At 42.3% G+C, this 20916-nt stretch overlaps 1 protein-coding gene and 1 pseudogene across 1 annotated transcript in view; one reads left to right on the forward strand and one right to left on the reverse strand.

The window, feature by feature from the left end:
- Rapgef2 (Rap guanine nucleotide exchange factor 2) overlaps positions 1-20916 on the reverse strand; it is a 262162-nt gene that overhangs the window by 155266 nt on the left and 85980 nt on the right. The window contains 1 exon segment of the mRNA XM_036190519.1: positions 19237-19320. Within this exon segment, the coding sequence (XP_036046412.1) occupies positions 19237-19320 (84 nt within the window).
- LOC118585496 lies at positions 667-15645 on the forward strand (annotated as a pseudogene).

Consider the following 20916-nt stretch of genomic DNA (forward strand, 5'->3'; position numbering starts at 1 on the left):
CAAATTGCTATTGCCAACATAAGCCCTTTAAACATAACAATTTACAATATATTCCCAAAATACAGCCACTATTTACTAGTTAACAGTCGATGGAAGATGAGTATTCTGAGAGCTGCAGCCCAATGACAGCCAGATCTGGCTTTCAAAGAGAGACAGATCTCAATGGCCAGCCCCACTTACCAGCTAGCTGAGCGGGGGAAAAGACCACTCAGCATTTGTAATTGACAGAGCAATTCAAATTCAGCAAAATCACAAAGTGCTGTAAGAGCCTTAGGTCAGATGAAAACACCCAAAGATCTGAATGTCAAATCCATACAAACCAAGTGTCCTCTGGGGGCCCCTGCTGGGACTCCAACCTGCCCTGAGGTCATCTGCTGCTGCTTTGAATTTTAAAGATATGGGGTTGTTTTGTTTATATTTGAAATAAAATACTTGAAAAGTCATCCCAGTCTTGTAATGGTTTCAGTTTTTATGTGTACCTGTGTGTAAAACAAACAAACAAACAAAAAATCTGTGTGTGTGTGTATGTGTGTGTGTGTGTGTGTGTGTGTGTTTATACCAGAGCATGCACACATGGCCAGTCAAGTTGCTGATAAGCCTTGGCTTTAACATTCAAACACCTGTTGGCCCATTTCCACCCTAGATGCTGGCTTTTCACAAGTCGCTATGAAGTTGAAGAGGGATGTCAAGGTGGAAAAGGTATGGTGCCTGTTTAAAGATGCTCATGACATCCCTGTTACCTGTTTTAAATCCTTCTAAGTTGTTCCATGTAAATAGACTGCACGGCTTTGCTTCCAGCTCTCTGCCTCAATGTAACTGCAGAGCATCCTTATCTTTCATATTAAACAGCCACAAGACGACAGCTAAAAGTCACACAGGTCCACACTGGTCAAACTGCTGGCTCTGCTCCTTACGAAAATAAAAACAGGTAAGCCCCGCCATCGGCCATCAATAGAGAGGCCGCCTGCAGATCAGCACACAGTATTAGCAGTCCACAGAATGTTACGCACAGAACAATTTAAAAATTAAAAATTAACTCAGTTCTTCAAATCAAAATAAACTAAGGGAAATGTTTTTACAGGTGCAAATAACATGACATGCTAGCATCCAAAGCAGGCAACCAAAAATTACTATCTGTCATAGCCTGCTAGATCTAGTAGTCCCTCGAGTTCATAACCAGAAAGCACACATGCTTGAGAAAGTCCGTCTTACCTAGTCTGGGTAAACTCCCATAGGCAACGAAGCACGGGACGGGCGGCTGCATAAGTTCTTAAGGCCAGCCGACCCTGGGTTTCTGTCAGCACATTTTCTCCCAACTGGAGTCAAAAGCACTTTCTATTGCATGAACGTCCTGAAACAGGCAACAGCTGGGAACAGAAGCCGCTTCTCTCAGTGTCCCTAACCTGCCCTGGGTATGGGCCTCCGCATGCTTGTGTGCGTCAGAACTGCTTGGCGGAATGCAAGTTCTGCATCGGAATGTAAACTTACTCATGTCAGGGTGTATGACCAGATGATCACAGAGACTGAACAGAGACTGAAAGGCAATCCACATTCACCCAGTGGTTACAAATCTCAAACTACAACACAGACCTTTTTCAGTCTCTTCATTTCTAAGAAAGTGGTCGTTAGTGAATTTCATTATTCTCCTTAAAAATCGAAGTAACTGACTAAAATGTAAATAACCAACTGATGCTCCTAAACCAAAATCAACTTCTCTATGGATGGCTTTGGGGGAAAAAGAAAGTTACATCCCACTGCCTGTACAAAGTACGGCGGCAAGCAGTCAGCCAAGCCCTGAGCAACCGGTGAAGCCATTAATTTCATCCTCAACGTCACAAGAAAACTCAGGAAAGTAGTTGAAAAGCTTGCCATAAAAATACACTTTATCGTTTTAATGTTTTGCTTCACTCAAAAATTAGCAGGCATTTAAAAATGAAATCACACATCAAGTAACATACAAAGCGTGCGTGCGTGCGTGTGTGTGTGTGTGTGTGTGTGCGTGTCTGAATTACAAACTGTGTCAAGACAAGGGACTAAGTGGCTAAGATCCCCTAAGTATTTGGAAACGAGACACACACATTATGGCACCCTAGAAACCTTCCATGGCTCATTAGAAGCACTCGACCACTACCAAGCACTGAATGGCAGAGCGCCGCTCCTCTGCACAGGGAAGCCCGGCAGGTCACCTTTCCTTACAAAAGCAGCACATAAAAAATAATAAGGAAGGGCTTTTGACTGTGCTCCACCTACTGTCCCACCCTCTGGTCAGTCCCTTAGTAGTCTTAGCTACTTAAGAAGAAGTACTAAGCGTTTGGTATTTGCAATATGAACATTTCAATTTCTAAAAATCCAACCTGCACTGTCTTCAATGTCTGTGGAGCCCCAGTACAGCAAGAGTGCTGCCACCGTCTAGGGGAGCCGTCTCGGCAGCTGCAAGCGCTCCCATTTCCCTGTTAGCTGCTGGTGAGCCTATGTGCTCCTGGCTTGTGACTCTAGCTGAGCCAACATTCCTTCTTAGGCTCGCTTCCTGCTTCCATGACCCACCCACCTCTCGAGGCTGCATTATGTATTACGCACGTTGTATGGGCACCCTTTCCGCATACCAGTCTCATGACCTCAGCAGCTGCCTGACAGACACTCTTTATCAATTTCTGTTAATTCATTATCTACTCTTGTAAATCAAGGACAAGTAAGGAAATCGGCAGTGTCTGTTCTCCTGAGTCTTCAAGGTCAAACGCTAACACGCGCACTTGCAGCTGCAATTTTTGTTATTAGCATATACTAAAGCAGTGCTAAGAACTGGTTGATCTCCACCAAAAAAGAAGCCGAATTGTACACCAGCCTGAGGGATTAGTGTAGTAAAGACTGGCAGACATTTACATCCTCACAGATGAACAGAGCTGGAGGAAGAGGCCGTTTGGCTCTTGCTCTCCTCCTTCCAGAGATAAAGATGTTCTTACCTCAGCTGGACTGGGCTGTACAGAGCAGATTTCTCTCTTGCCACAACCTAAACCAGCCTGGGACAGTGGTGTGAGGGCTGCACTTTGGTAGTGTCTGTGTCCTTGTGACCGATCTGCTACCGACAGACAGCTCAGCTAAATTGATCTGCTGCTATCCTTCTACACAGTGGCACAAACAGGTCTCTGCTGATCGCTGTGCTTTGGCACAGACATCAGTCGACCGGTTCTTTAAAAGTTATGGTCCATAGCAGACTCTGCCCTCAGCATGGAGACACAGGCTGTAACCAAGATGGCTTTTTACTGCTCAGCATTTCACTGTGCAAAGCTGGGCACATCGGAGCAGAGAAGCAGCTCAGCTCCAATATCTATCTACAAACTAATTTTTATAAAATTCCTCCGAAGAAACAAACAAATGGGAAAATACATTATGAACTATGTAATTCATCAATTAAAGGGGCAGTTGAGGCAACGGATGACTCGGATTGACCATAAAACAGTAAGAACCTTGTATCATTTCAGGATTAAAAACCAAATATCTCAGTCTTGAAACACATTTACATGAAAGGCATCAAATCACAGCCATCTAGCAAATCTAGCACATTTCATGAGGTAAAATGTCTTAGTGTCCTTGTAAGACAAGACCTAAACAAAACCTGTTTGAAACAAGGAAAAGAACATTCACACGTACATACAATTTACTACAAAGTTGGTGAGTAAATGCCAATTTGTTTAACTCAGCTGAGGGAAGTAAGGGTTTTTTTCATGAATCACATACTTGCAGTATGAGTAAACTGGTCCAATTTTACCAAAAGGCAACACTGCTGATATTGTTTTATCCATTTCAGAGTTTCTCTTACAGACTGAAGTGATAAAATCCTGTGATTTATCATTAAAAAGTTTAGGATTAAGAATAATATGAGTATGCATAAACTATATTTGAAAGGAAATTTCTAAAGACTGAAATAAAAAGATATACCACACTGCTCATAGTCTGGAGGAGGAGCTGGTGTTTGACATCAGTCCGGGTAATCCAATCAGATCCTAACTGTCATTTAAATCTGATTTAAATCTCTACGGGAAGATAGAGCTACAAAAATGATTCTGACAAAAACCAAAATTGCTGTTTACCACAAATGTACCATTAAGTACACAAACGCAGATACACACACAGAAGGACCTAAGATTTGATTAAATGGTTTTCGGTTTTTTGTTTTTATTTTAGTTAAACATTTTATGTAAATGTTTTTTAATTAATTCAGTGGTATTTAAAAAAAAAACATGTTAAGATAATTCAATAAATTAAGAAATGTCCCTTTGGGGCAGGCAAGATGCTCAGACAGGTGCCACACAGGTCTGGTGACCCAAGTTCTATGCCCAGAGCCCTCATTAAAGGTAGAAGGAGAGAGTCAACTCAACCAAGTCGTCTTTCTGACTCACACATGCACACCCACACACACATATGTACAGGAAAAGATTGTAAATATCCTTCTAATGAATTTTTCTGAAACTATTGCATTCCACAGGCAAAAGTAAGAAGCTTCAAAACCACTCAGAAAAATTAACTCAAAATGAATCTCAGATACTAGTGGAAAAGGTGCTAATATGAAATTTTTAGGGGAAAAAAAGCCTAAGAAAACTATGACATCAGGTTAAGATGTCATAAACAGAGTACAAAATACAAATGAGATTTTTGATGAAAATAGATCTCAATAAAAATTAAAAACCTCCAGTTTAGAGCCAGCAATATGGCCAGAGATAAAGATGTTTACCACCAAACCAAAGAACCTGAGTTCTGTCCCTTGGTGGAAGATGAGAATTGATTTCCACAGGCTGTCCTTTAACTCCCCTGTCCCTTTGTGTATGTACACATACACACACACACACACACACACACACACACACGCACACGTATGTAAGTAAATATATACATATTTTTAATTTAAAGCCTTGGCTTTAGATTAAGAAAAATGCAGGCCAATAGGCCAATGATTGAGGTAACTTTCTCTAAAATATATTTAACAAAAGAATTGTATCCAGAATACACAAAATACTTACAAGCCAAAATAAATAACCATTTTTTTATTTTAAATTTTTTAATTAATTTCACCAAAGAAGAAACAAGAGTGGCCAATAACATATGGAAAAAATCTCAGTCAAGTGTCATCACAGCTCACTAGTTGACCACTTGCCTAACATGCACAAGCCCAGCACAAAACAAAACCACCACAATGGGGGAAAAATTAGCTATTAGAATGGTTGATATAAAATGTCACAGCACAGTACTAGAGACAACATGAAGCAACCAGACATCTCAATGGCCATTACGGATGCAAACAACTACAACCACTGTGGAAAACAGTGTGGTGGTTCACAATATCGTTCAATAAACGACACGTAACACAGCAATTCCATCCCAGAGCACCCAGATGTAATAAAAACACACTGTCCACACAGACACAAGAACTTTCACAGAAGATGGAAGCAGAAGCCACCCAAACTGTTATTTATAAATTAATACTTTGTGGGAGATCCAGACTACCTCATTTGTGAAATCCAATGAGCTCCAGGAAATTTGGCATTCATGTTGGCACTGGCAATATGCTGCACGGCCTGCTAAGATAGGTAGGGAGATAATTCTGGACTGGGGTGGACTGGAAGGCATGATTTTAAAGCTGTCAAAATCTGTCCTAGTGCCTTTAGGCAGAACTATACCAATCCCTCTTTTTCCATCTGCTATCTCTCTGTTTACCTAAACCTCCCTCTACCAACCTTCAAGTGAACCAGTGACCAATCTGCCCTACCCATGCCCTCAGGCCTCCTGTTTGTCAACATACGAGACCCGATATACCTGAAATAAACCACGCTCATTTCACCCACCTCACTTCTTCACTATTCGGTGAGAGCTGTCAAAGGTACCATTCATCTACAGACAACCAAGGTAAAAGTGTCAGGACCATCTCTAAGTCCCCCCTTGCCTGTTATCACTGAGCCACCGTCCAATGCCATCACTTGGCATCTACCGAGGTACTCTGCCACATGGCCCATCAACCTCGACCCTCCAAGAATGCCAGCTGGAGCCTACACCCTGCTGTAGGAATGCTATCTCCTACCAACTACACCCAACCTCCCAGAGACCCTCTCATGCCAGTGACTTGATGGCCCTCAGACATTCTTCAAAAGCTCATACTGCTGGTTTGAGTGGTCAGCAGGTAGCTGCTCTTCTCTATAATGTCTCAGGCCTATGATTACTTCAGTATTCAATGAAAAATCTGCTTTAGACACAAAGATACTTTCACACACACACATTAACTTATACAAGCTAAGGTCTGGTAAGAAACCTGAAATACCTTTTTCATGGTAACTCTTAAGGCTTAATCCAAAGATTATTATGAGTCAAACTCATAATCAGGTGACAATATAGAAAACTGAAATAAGATTCTAAATTATAGCAAAGTGTTTCTTTAGATGCATCTATACCACTGTGACAAGAAAACACAATTTTCATATTTATCATTTCCCATTCAACACTGAGATATATAGTTAACTTAGAGTAATGAAATGGAATAATCTTTCTTTTTTTATTTAATTTTTTTTCTTTTTATATACGGACCACAGTTCCCCTTCCCTCCCCTTCACCCGCTCCCCCACCCTGTCCCCACAACATCTCCCCCACCCCACCTGCCATCCACTCAGAGAAGGTAAGGCCTTAGGGAGTCAAGAAAGTCTGGCATGCCAAGTTTAGGAAGGCCCAAACCCCACCCCCCCTGCATCGAAGCTGAGCAAGGTATTCCACCATAGGGAATAGGCTCCAACAAAAGCCAGTTCATGCACAAAGGATAAATCCTGGTCCCACTGCCAGGGGCTTCACAAACAGTTCAAGCCACACAACTGTTACCATATTGAGAGGGCCTATGCAGTCCCATGCAGGTTCCCCAGCTGTCAGTCCAGAGTCCATGAGCTCCCACTAGCTCGGTCAACTGTCTTTGTGATTTTTCCCAGCTTGATCTTGACCCCCGCTTGCTCATATAAGCCCTCCTCCCTCTCTTCAACTGGACTCCAGGAGCTCAGCCCAGTGCTTAGTGGATCTCTGCATCTGCTTCCATCAGTTACTAGATGAAGGTTCTATGATGATAATCAGGGTAGTCACCAATCTGATTACAGGGGAAGGTCAGTTCAGGAACCCTCTCCACTACTGCTAGGAGTCATAGCTGGAGTCATCTTTGTGGGTTCCTGGAGACTTCTGTAGCAGGTTTCCCCCTAATCCCATGATGGCTCCCTTTATCAAGATTTCTTTCATTGCTCTCCCTCTCCATCCCTCCCTGCCCCTCCCCCGACTCAGCCATCCTGATCCCTCACATTCCCCTCCCTCAGACTCTCCCCTTTATCTCATCTCCCAATTTACCCAGATCTCATCTATTGAAATGGAATAACCTTAATCTGATATTTGCCTATTTGTAAACTAAATTGATTTTCATGCTTTTTATCTTTATCATATGCTCAACTTTATAAGCCATACATGGTACAACAAAGCAAAGGAAAATGTCTTACAGAATTTGACCACTGCTTTCATTTTTAAATTAGCTAAAATGTTTTTTAAAGTACACTAATGCTGGGCTGGGTGAAGTGGTACACACCTTTAATCCCAGCACTGAAGAGGCAGAAGCAGAGGCAGGAGGAACTGTCTATGTAGCGAGTTCCAGGGCAGCCAGGGCCACCTAATGAAATCCTATCTCAAAATGCACAAATAAATGAATGTATAAATAAATAATGTTACCTACATGAAATTACACATTAATAAACTCAGTAGTTTATAGCTATAAATAAGGTGAAAAATAAAATTTATCCCAAAATATCTGACTCAAAAACTTAAGATAAAAGCTGTAACAGCTACTGTTGGTGGTTAAGTTGACTACATCCAGAATTAATTAAAATCTGAGTGGCTTGTACATCTGTGAGGGATTTTTTTCTTAAATCATTTGAAGTAGGGTTTGGGCCTTCCCACTTTTAATTCAGATCTTCTGAAATGGGAAGATCCATGTTTAATCTGGGCCACACCTCCTGGTGGCAGCCAGTATAAAAGACTGTATAAAGGAAGGTTCTCTCTCTGCTGCTTGCCTTCACTCCTGCGGGCAAGTCTACTCCTTCACTGGCATTAAAACCTACTTCTTCAAGACTACAGCACAGACGGAAGATCGGCTAAGACATCCAGCCTCACAGGGTTCTTGGGCTTTCCATTGGTAGACAGCCATTGTTGGCTAGCTGGACCACAGTCTGTAAAGCACCCTAGTAAGTCCCATAGGTAGATAGACAGACAGACAGTCAGACAGACATTCATTCTATCAGTTCTGTTCCTCTAGAGAACCCTTACTGATACAAAAGCATAAATTTAAAAAGGCTTTATGGACACTAAATAGCATTTCCACTATTTTACATTTAATTGTAACAAATAAATCTTATAGTCATAAATGTGTTAACAAAATTAAGAAACACCCAAGGAAATTGTGCTAATATAGTGAGTGTACAGTTCTAATTGGTAATTAAGAATCGATATGATATTTAAATTTGTGTATAAAAAGCACTTATTTATCTAAGCCATTGCTTCACTTTACTCATTCCAACTGGTGCTTTCAAACAATTTACAGTATGTTTCACGTCAACAGTCACGTGTAATGCTACACACACACACACACACACACACACACACGCACACGCACACGCACACACACACATGCACGCACGCACACACATACACACACACTTCAATTCATAATAAAATGAAATACATTTTCCCAGAACTATGACTAACTGGAAATATTATTTTAGTAAAGATAGTCCAACTTCATGGAATTTACCAAAATCCTTAACTCATCCTATTTCCTATTAGAATGTCTAATGCAAAAGTTCCTGTTTCCTTAAAAACAAAATTAGTTTCTCCACACACATTTGAAGACAGACCTTGAACTCATACAGGTCACAGAGTATCTGACCATTCTTCTCTCACTCCTCTAAAAGCGACCAACACAAAGCAGAGCTGTGGAGCCCTCTCCAAGTGGTAGCGGACACACAACTCAAATCTTTAACAGAGAAAATCAATACAGGGTTTCACTGATAGATGTCAGATCTTAAGACCTTCATAAATACAATAATACTTTTCTGGAAGAGAAATACAACTGTGACAAACTGAATCATCACACATTTATATCAAGGGTGGACATGAGCAAGTCCCTGATCCTCAAGCATGTGATAATGGCTGGCACAGCATCAACCCCCCTCCCACACACACACACACACACACACACACACACACATACAAACCTGGGAGTCCTGTTCTTTCATGCCACTCTCTGACACTACCAGTGCCAGGATTCCAAGCACCACAAACTCCTGGATTTATTTGTACAGCACATTTGTGTGCTGTAGTTATAGCAACCCAATTCCCTGCCTGATCCAGCAATTGAACTCCCTCCCCAGAGAACAGCTTTGCTCTGTTGCCTCAGGTATCACCTCAGAATACAACTCAGAAGCAGAAAGAACAGTCCAAATAATGTGAATTTTTTCTGAACATTTCGGGACTTTTTTAAATACTAGAGCAAAAAAAAAGTACACTAGTATCCAAAGGAGTTATTTTAATATATGCACTAGTGTCTCCATATATTTCACTTGACATCTTTAATGTAGAAATGAATCGTATTTCTAATTTTAAACCAGACATACCACATCTGGAATTAAATTGACTGTTCTCAAACCACAGTCACATTTGTTTCAGTGTTTTCTTCACTTTATCTGGAACTCCCTCCCTGAATTTCCTTGAAACCTTTAACATACACCTTTACCATGTGCCAGCCAGGGGAATATTATGGCATTGCCATTGGTCAACTTTAGGCAAGACACATAGGACTCACACATGATGCAAGACCCAAGAGAATGTGCTAAGCTGATGAGAAGCATGAACAAGGGCTGAGGGTGAAGACTGGTCTATCAAGTAGAGAAGACAGTGAGGACAACCCATGAGAACGGAGAAATCCTAACAGGTATACAGGAGACAAGTTCACCTACTCCATAAGCCACGTCTCACTGCAGACTAACAGACTACACATCCCAGGATCCTGGGTAGCCAGAAGGGCCATAGGACTGTACTCTGCCTAAGGCATCTGGCTTGGGCATCACCACAGGAAAGATACATTTCTTGCTTTTCTTCCTTTCTTCTTGCTTTGTGATTTGAGTAAAGACATGAAACCAAAGTCCTGCAGCCGCTTTAGAAGCACTGGCTAACAGCAGTCAGGGAAGAAAACAGCCTGGTACCTTCTTGTACATGCTGTCCCTACGAAACTACCCTAGATCTCTATGCCGGGGTTCCTACCAAGAGGAAAACCAGCCCCCATCCACTAGTTATGCACCAAAGCTATAACAAACACAGTAAGCTAACTGATACTTGCTAGGACACTCAGTACACGACATACACTTGGTGTGACTCCCCTGGGCTCTCTCTCCCATTTTGCTACTTCCTTCTTTTTGTTTTAAACTTGTATTTATTAGTGCTCTGGGTATCTAATGGGGACTGAACATGAGCCAGAGAGGGCTGCAGCACCTCCAGGAGCTCAGCTCTCATCAGCCCTGTTTCCTTGGCTACCTCATCCTCTCACTGCTTATTCTCCGTGTAACTCTGGCATTAGAGAAAACCACAGGTCACTGAAGTGTGTCTCCCCCTTCCCACCCCGCCCCCGAAGGGAATGTTACCATGATACTGTTACAAGTATTTTTAAAGTAATCTGTAGGGAGGGGACAGAGCAGTTTAAAAACGTAATTCTGAATCCAGAGGACTCAGCAAACTTTATTTTTAGGTGACTGCTGTATTTTTGGCACCACCCCTTTTCAGAACTTCCAAATAGTGAACCCCCAAATCTGTAAACTAATGTCCATTCACTTGAATCCTAAAGCAGAAGGAGACTTTCAAAAGGACATATTCATGCTTGAATGAACACACACACACACACACACACACACACACACACACACACTGGCATCTCCTCATCTAAGAAACACGCTCCTTGGCTTTATGGTTCCTTGGCTAGTTCCTTTCCCGTTGCTTTTCAGCGGGTCATTCCTTTAATTTACTGGGGGGTGCGGGTGTTTGCCTCCATGTATGTCTGTGCACCACTTGCATTGCTGGTTCCCACAGAGCCCAGAAGAGGGAGTCCGATCCCCTGGAAGTGGATTACAGACACCCATGAGCGGCTGTGTGGGTGCTGGGGATCAAATCCTTAACCTCCGAGGCATCTTTCCAGCTACCCCAATGACATTTCATGATGACGACACTTTCACTCACACCAGTTCAGTTCTTATCTTTCTATTCTGGTCTGAACTGGCAAGAACAATCCACGGGCGCTGCTTCCCCGGGTATGCCCCATGCCATCCCTTAGCCAAGTCTATCTCTGCTCTCCTGTTACTGGATCTGCTGAAGCACTGGACCTTCTCCTTCTGGAAACGTTCTTCTTTTGAAACTAGTGACTCTATGATAGGACAAGAGGATCCTTGTGCACATCTGCCCCTCACCTGAAGCCGCCCCAGAAGGAGGCACTCGCTCAGCCGTGCTCTAAAGAACAGAAAATGCAAGGATCGGGCGAGAGGAGGGCAGAGGTTATGCTAAGCATGGGGCTGTGGGATCTCTTGAGGAGATAGAATAATACATCCAGGCTTCAGACGTCAGCTGCAGCACTTTGGCTATCATTTTTCATTTCAACTCTTTTGGTAAGAATCCCTTAGAAGATGCGAAACTGGTCAAACACTGTCCTTCTGAGTAATCTGGACTTTTGCTCGTTTTGGTTGGTTGGTTGGTTGGTTGGGTTTGGGTTTGGGTTTGGGTTTGGGTTTGGGTTTGGGTTTGGGTTTGGGTTTGGGTTTGGGTTTGGTTTTGGGGATGTTGTTGTTGTTGTTGTTGTTCTGGAAGAGCAATAAATGCAGCACTGACTCTTGATAACTATCTGCTGAACATAATACTTCACCTACAAAGCCTTATAAACTGCAAGGTAGGCAGGTAAGGTTTTAAAACCGATTTACAAATAAGATTGCAGCTGTGACCCATGGGGCAGACTGACATACAAACTCACACTAAGAAATGTTTTTTATGTATGGATGTGTATACTTTAATTCTATTACAGACTCACTTATATACATACTCTTACATATATATGTAGATGTAGATCCAACTGACCATTTTTAAGTTAAAAAAGAAGTTCCTCTGACACCCCCACCCCATGCGCCTGACTATTGTCATTAACTGACAAACTACACGCTGGAATCACTTGCTCCAGCAAAAACATATGACAATGAGTTGTGTGACCTAATGCCTGAAATCAGCAGCTCTACCCAGCCTAACTAATTCTGCCACCGGCAGAGGCAGTCCATTCCAGATAAGGATTTGTTTAAGTGTCAGAGCCCAGGAGATGGCTCAGGCAGGAAAGTGCTTGCCACATCAGCAGGGGGATGGCCACTGGATTAGTCACAGAGCCAGCTGCAGCAGACTCTGTGACTTCAGTGCTGGAGTGGAAGAGACAAGAGGGCAGAAGCAAACTAAGCAGCCAGCAGAGACCCTGGCCCACAATAGGAGGTGGAAAGTGAGGGGAAGACAGCCAACAAACACCCTTGGGCTCCCACGTGCATCTGCATACACACACACACACACACACACACACACACTACACCAAACAAAAACATTAAGCAATGTACCTGCATGACACTTCACTTTTTGTTGCTGCTGTTTCTTGACTCAGGGTCTCTCTATGGAGCTGACTGTCCTGGAACTCACTAAGTTGACCTTGATCTCAGAGATGCTCCTACCTCTGCCTCCCAAATGCTGGGATTACAGGCATGTACAACCACGCCTCCTGGCATGATGCTTCACTTAATCTTTAAGTCAATGATACTTGTCATGGGGAAGAAAGGTGCATATGGCCACACATGTCTTTCTGAAAGTCAATGAGGACAACTCTAAGATGGTCTGTAGCTGGAACTGCTTTCCTCATTTCTCCTCAAGAACCAGTCTTACCCTTCCAAGCTTTAATCTTGTACTATTGGGACCTTTACCAATACCTGGGGGTAAACCTTACCTTAACACGCACACAACTTTCCAAATTCTAGTCCCCACTTCTCTTTATACCTATATACCTTCTGGACACACTTAATATCCAATAAAGCCACCCCTCTGCAACATAATCTGCCAGTGAGTTATTTTTTTTCAATGCCACAGTCCACCCTTAATGGTTATCACATGTTTGTTTGTTTGTTTGTTTGTTTGTTTGTTTGTTTTTCAAGACAGGGTTTCTCTGTGTAGTTTTGGAGCTTATCCTGGAACTCACTCTGTAGCCCAGTCTGGTCTCGAACTCAGAGATCCGTCTGCCTCTACCTCCCGAGTGCTGGGATTAAAGGCGTGTGCCACCACCGCCCAGCTCACGTAATTTTTAATAAATTTGTCCTTTTAAAAATACAGTAAATCCTACAGCTCTTTATGCAAAAGATAGAACATTTAAGTTTGTCTTGAATCTCTATCACGTAAGTACAGAACTGTGCATCCACCATTTCACCCTGTCATTATCAAAATGCTAGCGAGTTCTCAGAGCCATCCACTGATTATCAGGTAGCACCGGCATGCACAAGTGTGCCTGCGATCTTCAACTCAGGCACGTGAAACACAATGAGAACAGCGCTGCAGCCTCTCAGAACTCATTAGCTAGATGTCTTTTTTCTCCACTCATCCTCATTAGAGCCGTCCGCTCTAATTTCAAATGTGATTAGTAGGAGGACTACACCACAATTTTAATTTTTAAAGACTGCGGATGTTTGGTCTGAATGAACATAGCCACTCATTATAGATGGACACAGTCAATGTGGTACAAATGAATGCTGTGCACACTCCTTCCAACCTCCTGCTAACACTGCCCAGGACAGAATTCCCTGACAATCCTGGCTTCCTGGTTAAGTTCTGAGGTCTGTACAGCAGACCTCTCACTAAGGCTACCACTGCCAAAGTTTCTGCCACTTCCTCACCTGCCTGTCACTCCCCTACCCCATGCAGAATGACCCCATTCTTTTGTGTCCACTAAAGCTACTGGCAATGCTGGGGGGGGGGGTCCCTCAATCCTACCTCTGTGTGCCATCCCCCGTGTGCTTTGCCATGTCCAGATCTTCTTTCTGAACACTTGCCAACAATCTAAATCACAAATCAACTCAAGCTTCCCCTCCAAGAAGAGCTACCTTTGATTCTGCCACAGGCATTAAAATAGCCCTATATTTGAAGGTTTCCTGCATCGCTGTCCACTGTTCCGTGACACAAGGCAGCTTTTTTTCATGTTTCCTATACAATTCCCTCACTTACTAAGTTACACGACAGGCTTCCTCCATATACTCCAGGACTTGTGTGAGATCACTCTGCAGCACACAATGCAAGTTTTCATTCAGTTTTAGGGGGAGAGAAATACATGGAAACATGACTAAGAATCTGGGCTCCATCAAACATGGTCTAAAATGAGACAGAATAACGCACATGAAACAAGCCCACAATCTTGGCGGCACTTCACTGACAGTCTAGTGCCCACTTCAAGCAGACTTAAGGCATCTAAACAGATTAACCTAGTAAATTAGATGCTAAGCCCCATATACTGGAAGCCTCTGTATGGCAGTTAGAATGTAACTGGCCTCCATAATCTCATAGTGAGTGGCACTAACAGGAGGTATGGCTTTCTTGGAGTGGGTATGGCCTTGCTGGAGAAAGTGTGTCACTGTGGGGGCGGGCTCTGAAGTTTTCTATGCTCAGGATACTGCCTGGTGAGTCAGTTGACTTCTTGTTGCCTGCAAGATATAGGACTTTAAGCTATTCCTCTAGGGCCACATCTATCTATACTCCCCCCTGTTCCCCACCATGATGATAATGGACTGAACCTCTGAAACTAGGTGAGCCACCCCAATTAAATGTTTTCCTTTGTAAGAGTTGCCGTGACGTCATGGTGTCTCTTCACAGCCACAGAAACCCTAACTAAAACACTCCTGTTCCTAGCTTTCATTACAATCATTTTAAACACCTCCCAAGTTCTAAGGCTAATGGCATTAACAGTTTCTGGTCTTCTGTCAAGCTTACAACCTCTACCCTGACCACAGCATAAGCAGGAAAAGAAAGAGACTGTATACCAATGGCTCTGTTTTATAGAGGATGTGACCTTAAAAGATGTGTAGGTGGAGCTGTTGCGCCTTGTTTCCTGTTCTTGTTTTTTTCTCCACGAACCGGCAGGATGACCTACAGCAGGTCTACTACTCAGACAAGTACTTCAGTGAACACTACAAGTGCCTGCATGTCGTATTACCCAGAGAACTCTCCAAACAAGTACAAGAACATCATCTGATGGGCGGGCGGAGGTGGTGCACGCCTTTAATCCCAGCACTCGGGAGGCAGAGCCAGGCGGATCTCCATGAGTTCAAGGCCAGCCTGGTCTCCAAAGTGAGTTCTAGGGAAGGCACAAAGCTACACAAAGAAACCCTGTCTCAAAAAACCAAACAAAAACTCATCTGATGGCTGAAGAGGAGTGAGGAGACTGAGTGTCCAACAGTCTAGGATGGGTTCATTACAAGATTCATGAGCCAGGACCTCATATCCTTCTCTTTTAGATGACTTCTTCCAAAAGAACAACAAAAATGAAGTACAGCTGGGATCATCTAATCATTTTCAAATTTAATGTATATGTATGTGTACATATGGTAGTATTCAGGAAATACTTGAAAAATATGCAAATCTTTCATCTGTACCTGTGCATGAACTGTTTCCTTCACAGCAAGAGAGCTCAGATAAATACAACTATAAGTAGGTTATTTTAGGTTGTTAAAGATAACATTTTTGTAGTTTTTTTCCCCCTTAATATAAGTACCTGTTTTACTTTAACAGTTACTTTTGTTAAATGAAGTTTATATGTTGCATTTGTCACTATGGTTGAAATTAATTTGACTTGACCTTCTCAATAATTTTACTCCTGGAGAAAATAAACATACTTGAAAAAGAAAATTAAAAATTAAAAAAAAAAAAGATGTGTAAGTGAGAAGAACTGACTGAAAACCAGGTTCATAAAAACTGGGCTGTTATGAGCATCTCCTCCACGTCGAACCTCAGTGCTTTCTAGAGAGAGAGCTACCCATGAATCTCTCCTGCAACCTTTATGCACACTGACTCTTTCCTCTCAAAACCAGTCCAGAACTATTCCTAAGGCAACATCACCCAAGGAAACAAACAGCTGGGGCAGGGCAATGCCACCAGGTGCAACGTGAAGGAACAGCCTATATATAGCCCCGGCCCGTCACTCAGTCTGCAAGACTGTTCCTTCATCCCATTAAAATCCTGACTCACAGGCATCTGACATGCAGCCAGAGAGAGAGTAACTTATGTCATCCTTCAGAATACTCCAAGTCCAATGTGCTCCCAGAACAGGTCTGAACTGCGAGTCCTCTCTTAACAGAGCAGCAGCCTGTCTGAACACTGGGTTCCTTCCAGGAGCTGGAACAAGCTGTCACTTGACGGATGGTGGCTGGTAGGATGCCATCGTAGGCCCCCCCTGGGCTCTAGAGCTTCGTCCGACACATTTCATTCGTGCAGCAGATATCACACCGTGATGATGACAAGGCTGAGGCCACTAATTGGTATCCTTCGGCATCCATGAACTCCAAATCACACTCATTACAGTAGAGCTTGTGGTAAAAATTTAAAATTCACCCTTTACAATTACTGAACTAAACTGCAGAAAGTTACAGACACTGAAAGTTATCAAGAGTAACCCTTCATAAAGATGTTTTCATGTTATAAAGCAATATCCATATATATACATAGACATATATGCATATATACACATACACACATTCTTTAATCAATGCAAACAAGATGGAAAATTTTATATAAAGACTGTTCTTACTCATGTGGACCACCCATGCACACATAACCCCCACATACACTCACAAAGAGGTTTAGAATGGAAAACAAAGAATGACCGACCATCTTGGACGAGATTTCAGGGAACCTACTCCTTTTCTTTTGAAAATATATATAGGTAGTCCATTTGTAAATTTTTTTTTTTTTAACACCAAAATCACATAACTTTTACAGATATCCTAGAGCTTAACTGGGGTTTTCCTGTACAAGTTTGGAGATCTAAGTCAGACAGACACTCTGAGGGACGAAATGCCATGCCCGGTTAGAAAAAGAGGCTCACTAGCTATCTGCCCTGGCTTTGGGGAAAAAATTCCTAGAGTCTCTCCTAAAACCCGCAAGCATTCCAGGCTGACTCCTAGAAGGTGTAAATCCCTGCGCAGCCAAAGCACCACTGCCTGCACCATACTATGTGAAGCACAACAGTGAAATGCAACGACCTAACATGGACAGTCTTTTAAACAGTCCTTAGCAAATTGGGTCAGTATAAAACGCTGGCTATTTGGACTTTTTAAATCATTTTATTACCATAGTATTACTATTACAAGCAGTGCTGGGATAGCACTACCAATGCCAGCCTCATTATTTTGACGATCACTACCGTGAGAACAGCAAACAGGCTTCCCACCTCCACTGGGTCACCTTCTCAAAAGAGTAAGCTTGCCAGTCTGACCCTGGGAAGCAGAAGGCCAAGAGGCATGCAAACCTCACCTTCCTTTACTTGCCCTCTGGCCGTCAAGGCCTACCCCAGCCCTTTCTGTCACCTCTTCCAGGCCAGCCTTAGTCTACAGCATAAAACCTATTTCCCTGCGTTACTGGATCTGACTTTTTATGGAGAAAAAAAAGTTCCCATCTGCAAAATAAGTGTTTCAAGGCTCATTTATTATTTATTTATGTGAACTTGTATGCCTGTCTGTGTGAGAGTGTGGAGAGCAGAGGAAGCCTTGAGAATGTAGAGTGGGTGATGTACTGAATGAATGAAGTATTACTGACAAGAACCAATGCCTCAGACTCCTGGGAACTGGCAAGCCTTCTGGTCCACATAAAAGTGATTATCAGTGTGTACAAAAATTAGCAATTGCAGCTTGCTCCTCATAGATGACTACAACCTGATGCTGCTCCCCTACAGAGACCTCCTTCCAACAACAGCTAACAACTCCTTCCGGGCTGTACATAGTAAACACACTAGGGTGTCCAGGTTGCTGTTGGTGTCTGCATGTCTGTCTATGCTTTCTTCATTCCCTGGTCACCCCAGTCAGGCTTCCAGGACCAGGCCATGCATGCAAGACACGGTGTGCATATATGTGCAAATGAATACAGGTGCCCATGGATGCCAGAAGAGGGTGTTGGAGCTAGAGTTACAGGTGGCTGTGAACACTTGACATGGCTGCTGGAAATCGAACTTGGGTCCTCTGAAAGAGCAGCAAGCATTCTCCCTAGCCTCTAAATTAAATTCTTAACATTACCTTAATCCTTTCAAAATTACTTAACCAGAATGCAGAGAAATTAGGTGACGGAAAGATGAGATTATATTTTAACCAATTTAAATATTTAATAACATAAAATATTTGGTTAAAACCAAATAAAAAGCTATTTGTGATAAATTTATAATCAGAAAGAAAGAAATCTCTCCTGAAATGCGGTAGCTAACCTTAACACAGATGGGCATGTTTTAGGAGATGAGCTTTTCTGGCCATAATTAATTGGACCAGAGGTGCACACCTGCCCCGGCTAAGCCAATCCAACTATATCGTAAAGTATCTAAGGAAAACAGTCAAACAGCATTAAGTCTTGGCGACACAAGGTCATAAATCAACAGTCATCACACGCACGCCAAAGTCACGGGGAGAGGAAGCACAAAGCCGATCTGCAGACAGATGCAAAGCCGAGAGGCCATATGGTCCTCAGAGGCAGTGAAGTCAAAGGCAGTTTCTGGCATCATTTCTAGTCCCTTGTGACCTCAGGGAACATTCTCAGCTGTCCTCAGAGGCTTCTATCACTGCTTCCCATAGGTTAGTTCTTCTTTACCAAAGTCAACCTGAAACTAATTTTATTTGCCATGAACAAAAATGTCCCAAGACACAGCCAACATAGTCATTTAACAAATTTTCATGTCACTAGCATGTTTTCAACCATTCCTTGCTAAGGAAATTAGAACAGTATTTATGAGATAAAACAAGCATATGGAATAAAAGAAAACAAAAACGTATGTGTAACAACTCCAAAGCACTGCCTTGCTTTGTATCAGTAGACTACGTGAAATAATTCAATTCTGCAGAAAGAGCTTAAAGGTCATTGCATTGTATGTCTACACCATACCTGCTCCTTGGAAGAAACATGGATTCCTTAATGAACACGGAACCAGAAAGTAGTATATACCAGCAGGTGCCGATATCATCAGGACTGAAAAAAAAAGACAAAGGAAACAGAAATCAGATGACAATCCACAGCAACAAAAATCAAAATATATATAGCAGATGGTATAGCTACTGCACCCACATTCACAAAAGGCGCCACCACACGACGTAACTGAAATACCTCTTACCAAGTATTAGAGGTGCTCTTAAACACTATTATCACTAAAACATAAGCTAAAGACACCCACTGGTTTATTTAAATATTTTTAATTTTCCTTACATCTATCAGCACCTGTCATGCCAGGTTTTATTTTTTGGTCTAATTTTTTGAGTAAGAAATACTTTCACTTGCTTCAGTGAAAGAAAAACCACAGACTTGCATAGAACTCAGTCCAGTCAAGCTTTTCTCTACCTTTCTGTCACACTTCTCCATCACACAGTATTCTGAGTTTCTTCACGTATGTAAGTGCATAGCCAGTTAGATGCTTACTTACTCCCTCTTTAAAAAACAAAAACAAAAAAACAACAACAACAAAAGTATAATCTTCTGAACTTTCCTTCCTTTGTGGAAATAATCTCTCCTATGGGGAGACTCCACTGTACAGACATCTCTGCCTGACACAAACCACCCCCTAGTGGTGGTCATTTCAATTTAATCATACACAGTTGGGGGGGGGTGGTGGCTGTTAAGTAGTATCTGACAATGTGATATTAACCATCACATCTTCTCAGTAGAAGGCAACTGTGCTATTATCACCTTCTAGTTTGTGCCCCAAACTACCCTTTACTAGGCTCAAAACTAGTTTCAATTTTTTCTGATAACAAAAGATAAAACATTGTATTACAAAAGAGAAAAAAGGAAATTTATTTTAATCTGTTTTCACAATGTTACCTTTATTAGAAACAAGTTGATACAGAGAAATGAAATCTTTGTTTTAAGCTATAAAAAAATTTTTTGATGATTTTATGTGTATGGGTCTTTTGCCTACATGTATGTCCATGCACCACATGTGTGCCTAATGCCTGCAGAAGCCTGATGCAGGTGTTGAATCCCCTGGAACTGGAGTCACAGACAGTTGTGAGCTGCCATGTGGATGCTGGAAACTGAACCTGGGTCCTTTGAAAGAGTAGGCAGTGCTCTTAACCACTGAGCCATCTCTCTAGCTGCCAAGGAAATCAAATCTTAAAAACATAAGACATTAAGGTTTATTGCTATGCAAATAGCCTTGCGCAAGTTAACAGGATCAAATGAATAATCACAACTGCATAGAAATAATAATTATCCCATCTTTTAAAAGCATCACACGTGACACAGAGGTCTGTGGTGACACAGAGAATGCAATGGTGATGGGCTTCTCGATGATTTCACATCTGTCACCTCTAAAGGCAAATTAATACAAAGTCAGAGTGAAGTTTATTGACACAGCCTTCCTGTCACCCATCACAAAACACATGCACCACTGACAGGCAACCTGTGTTCAGAGCAGATGAAATACCTCGACAGCAGGTATTCGGGTACCCTGAATACCCACTGATTACTCTATAATTTGGCTTGCCTCTTCCTATCAGGAAATCCAGATTTAAAGGTGTGGAAATAAGAGAATGGGTCTCAATCACTATCACTGACTTGAATTTGTCTGAC

This window comes from Onychomys torridus, chromosome 6, assembly GCF_903995425.1.
Source record: "Onychomys torridus chromosome 6, mOncTor1.1, whole genome shotgun sequence".
Classification (NCBI taxonomy): Eukaryota; Metazoa; Chordata; class Mammalia; order Rodentia; family Cricetidae; genus Onychomys; species Onychomys torridus.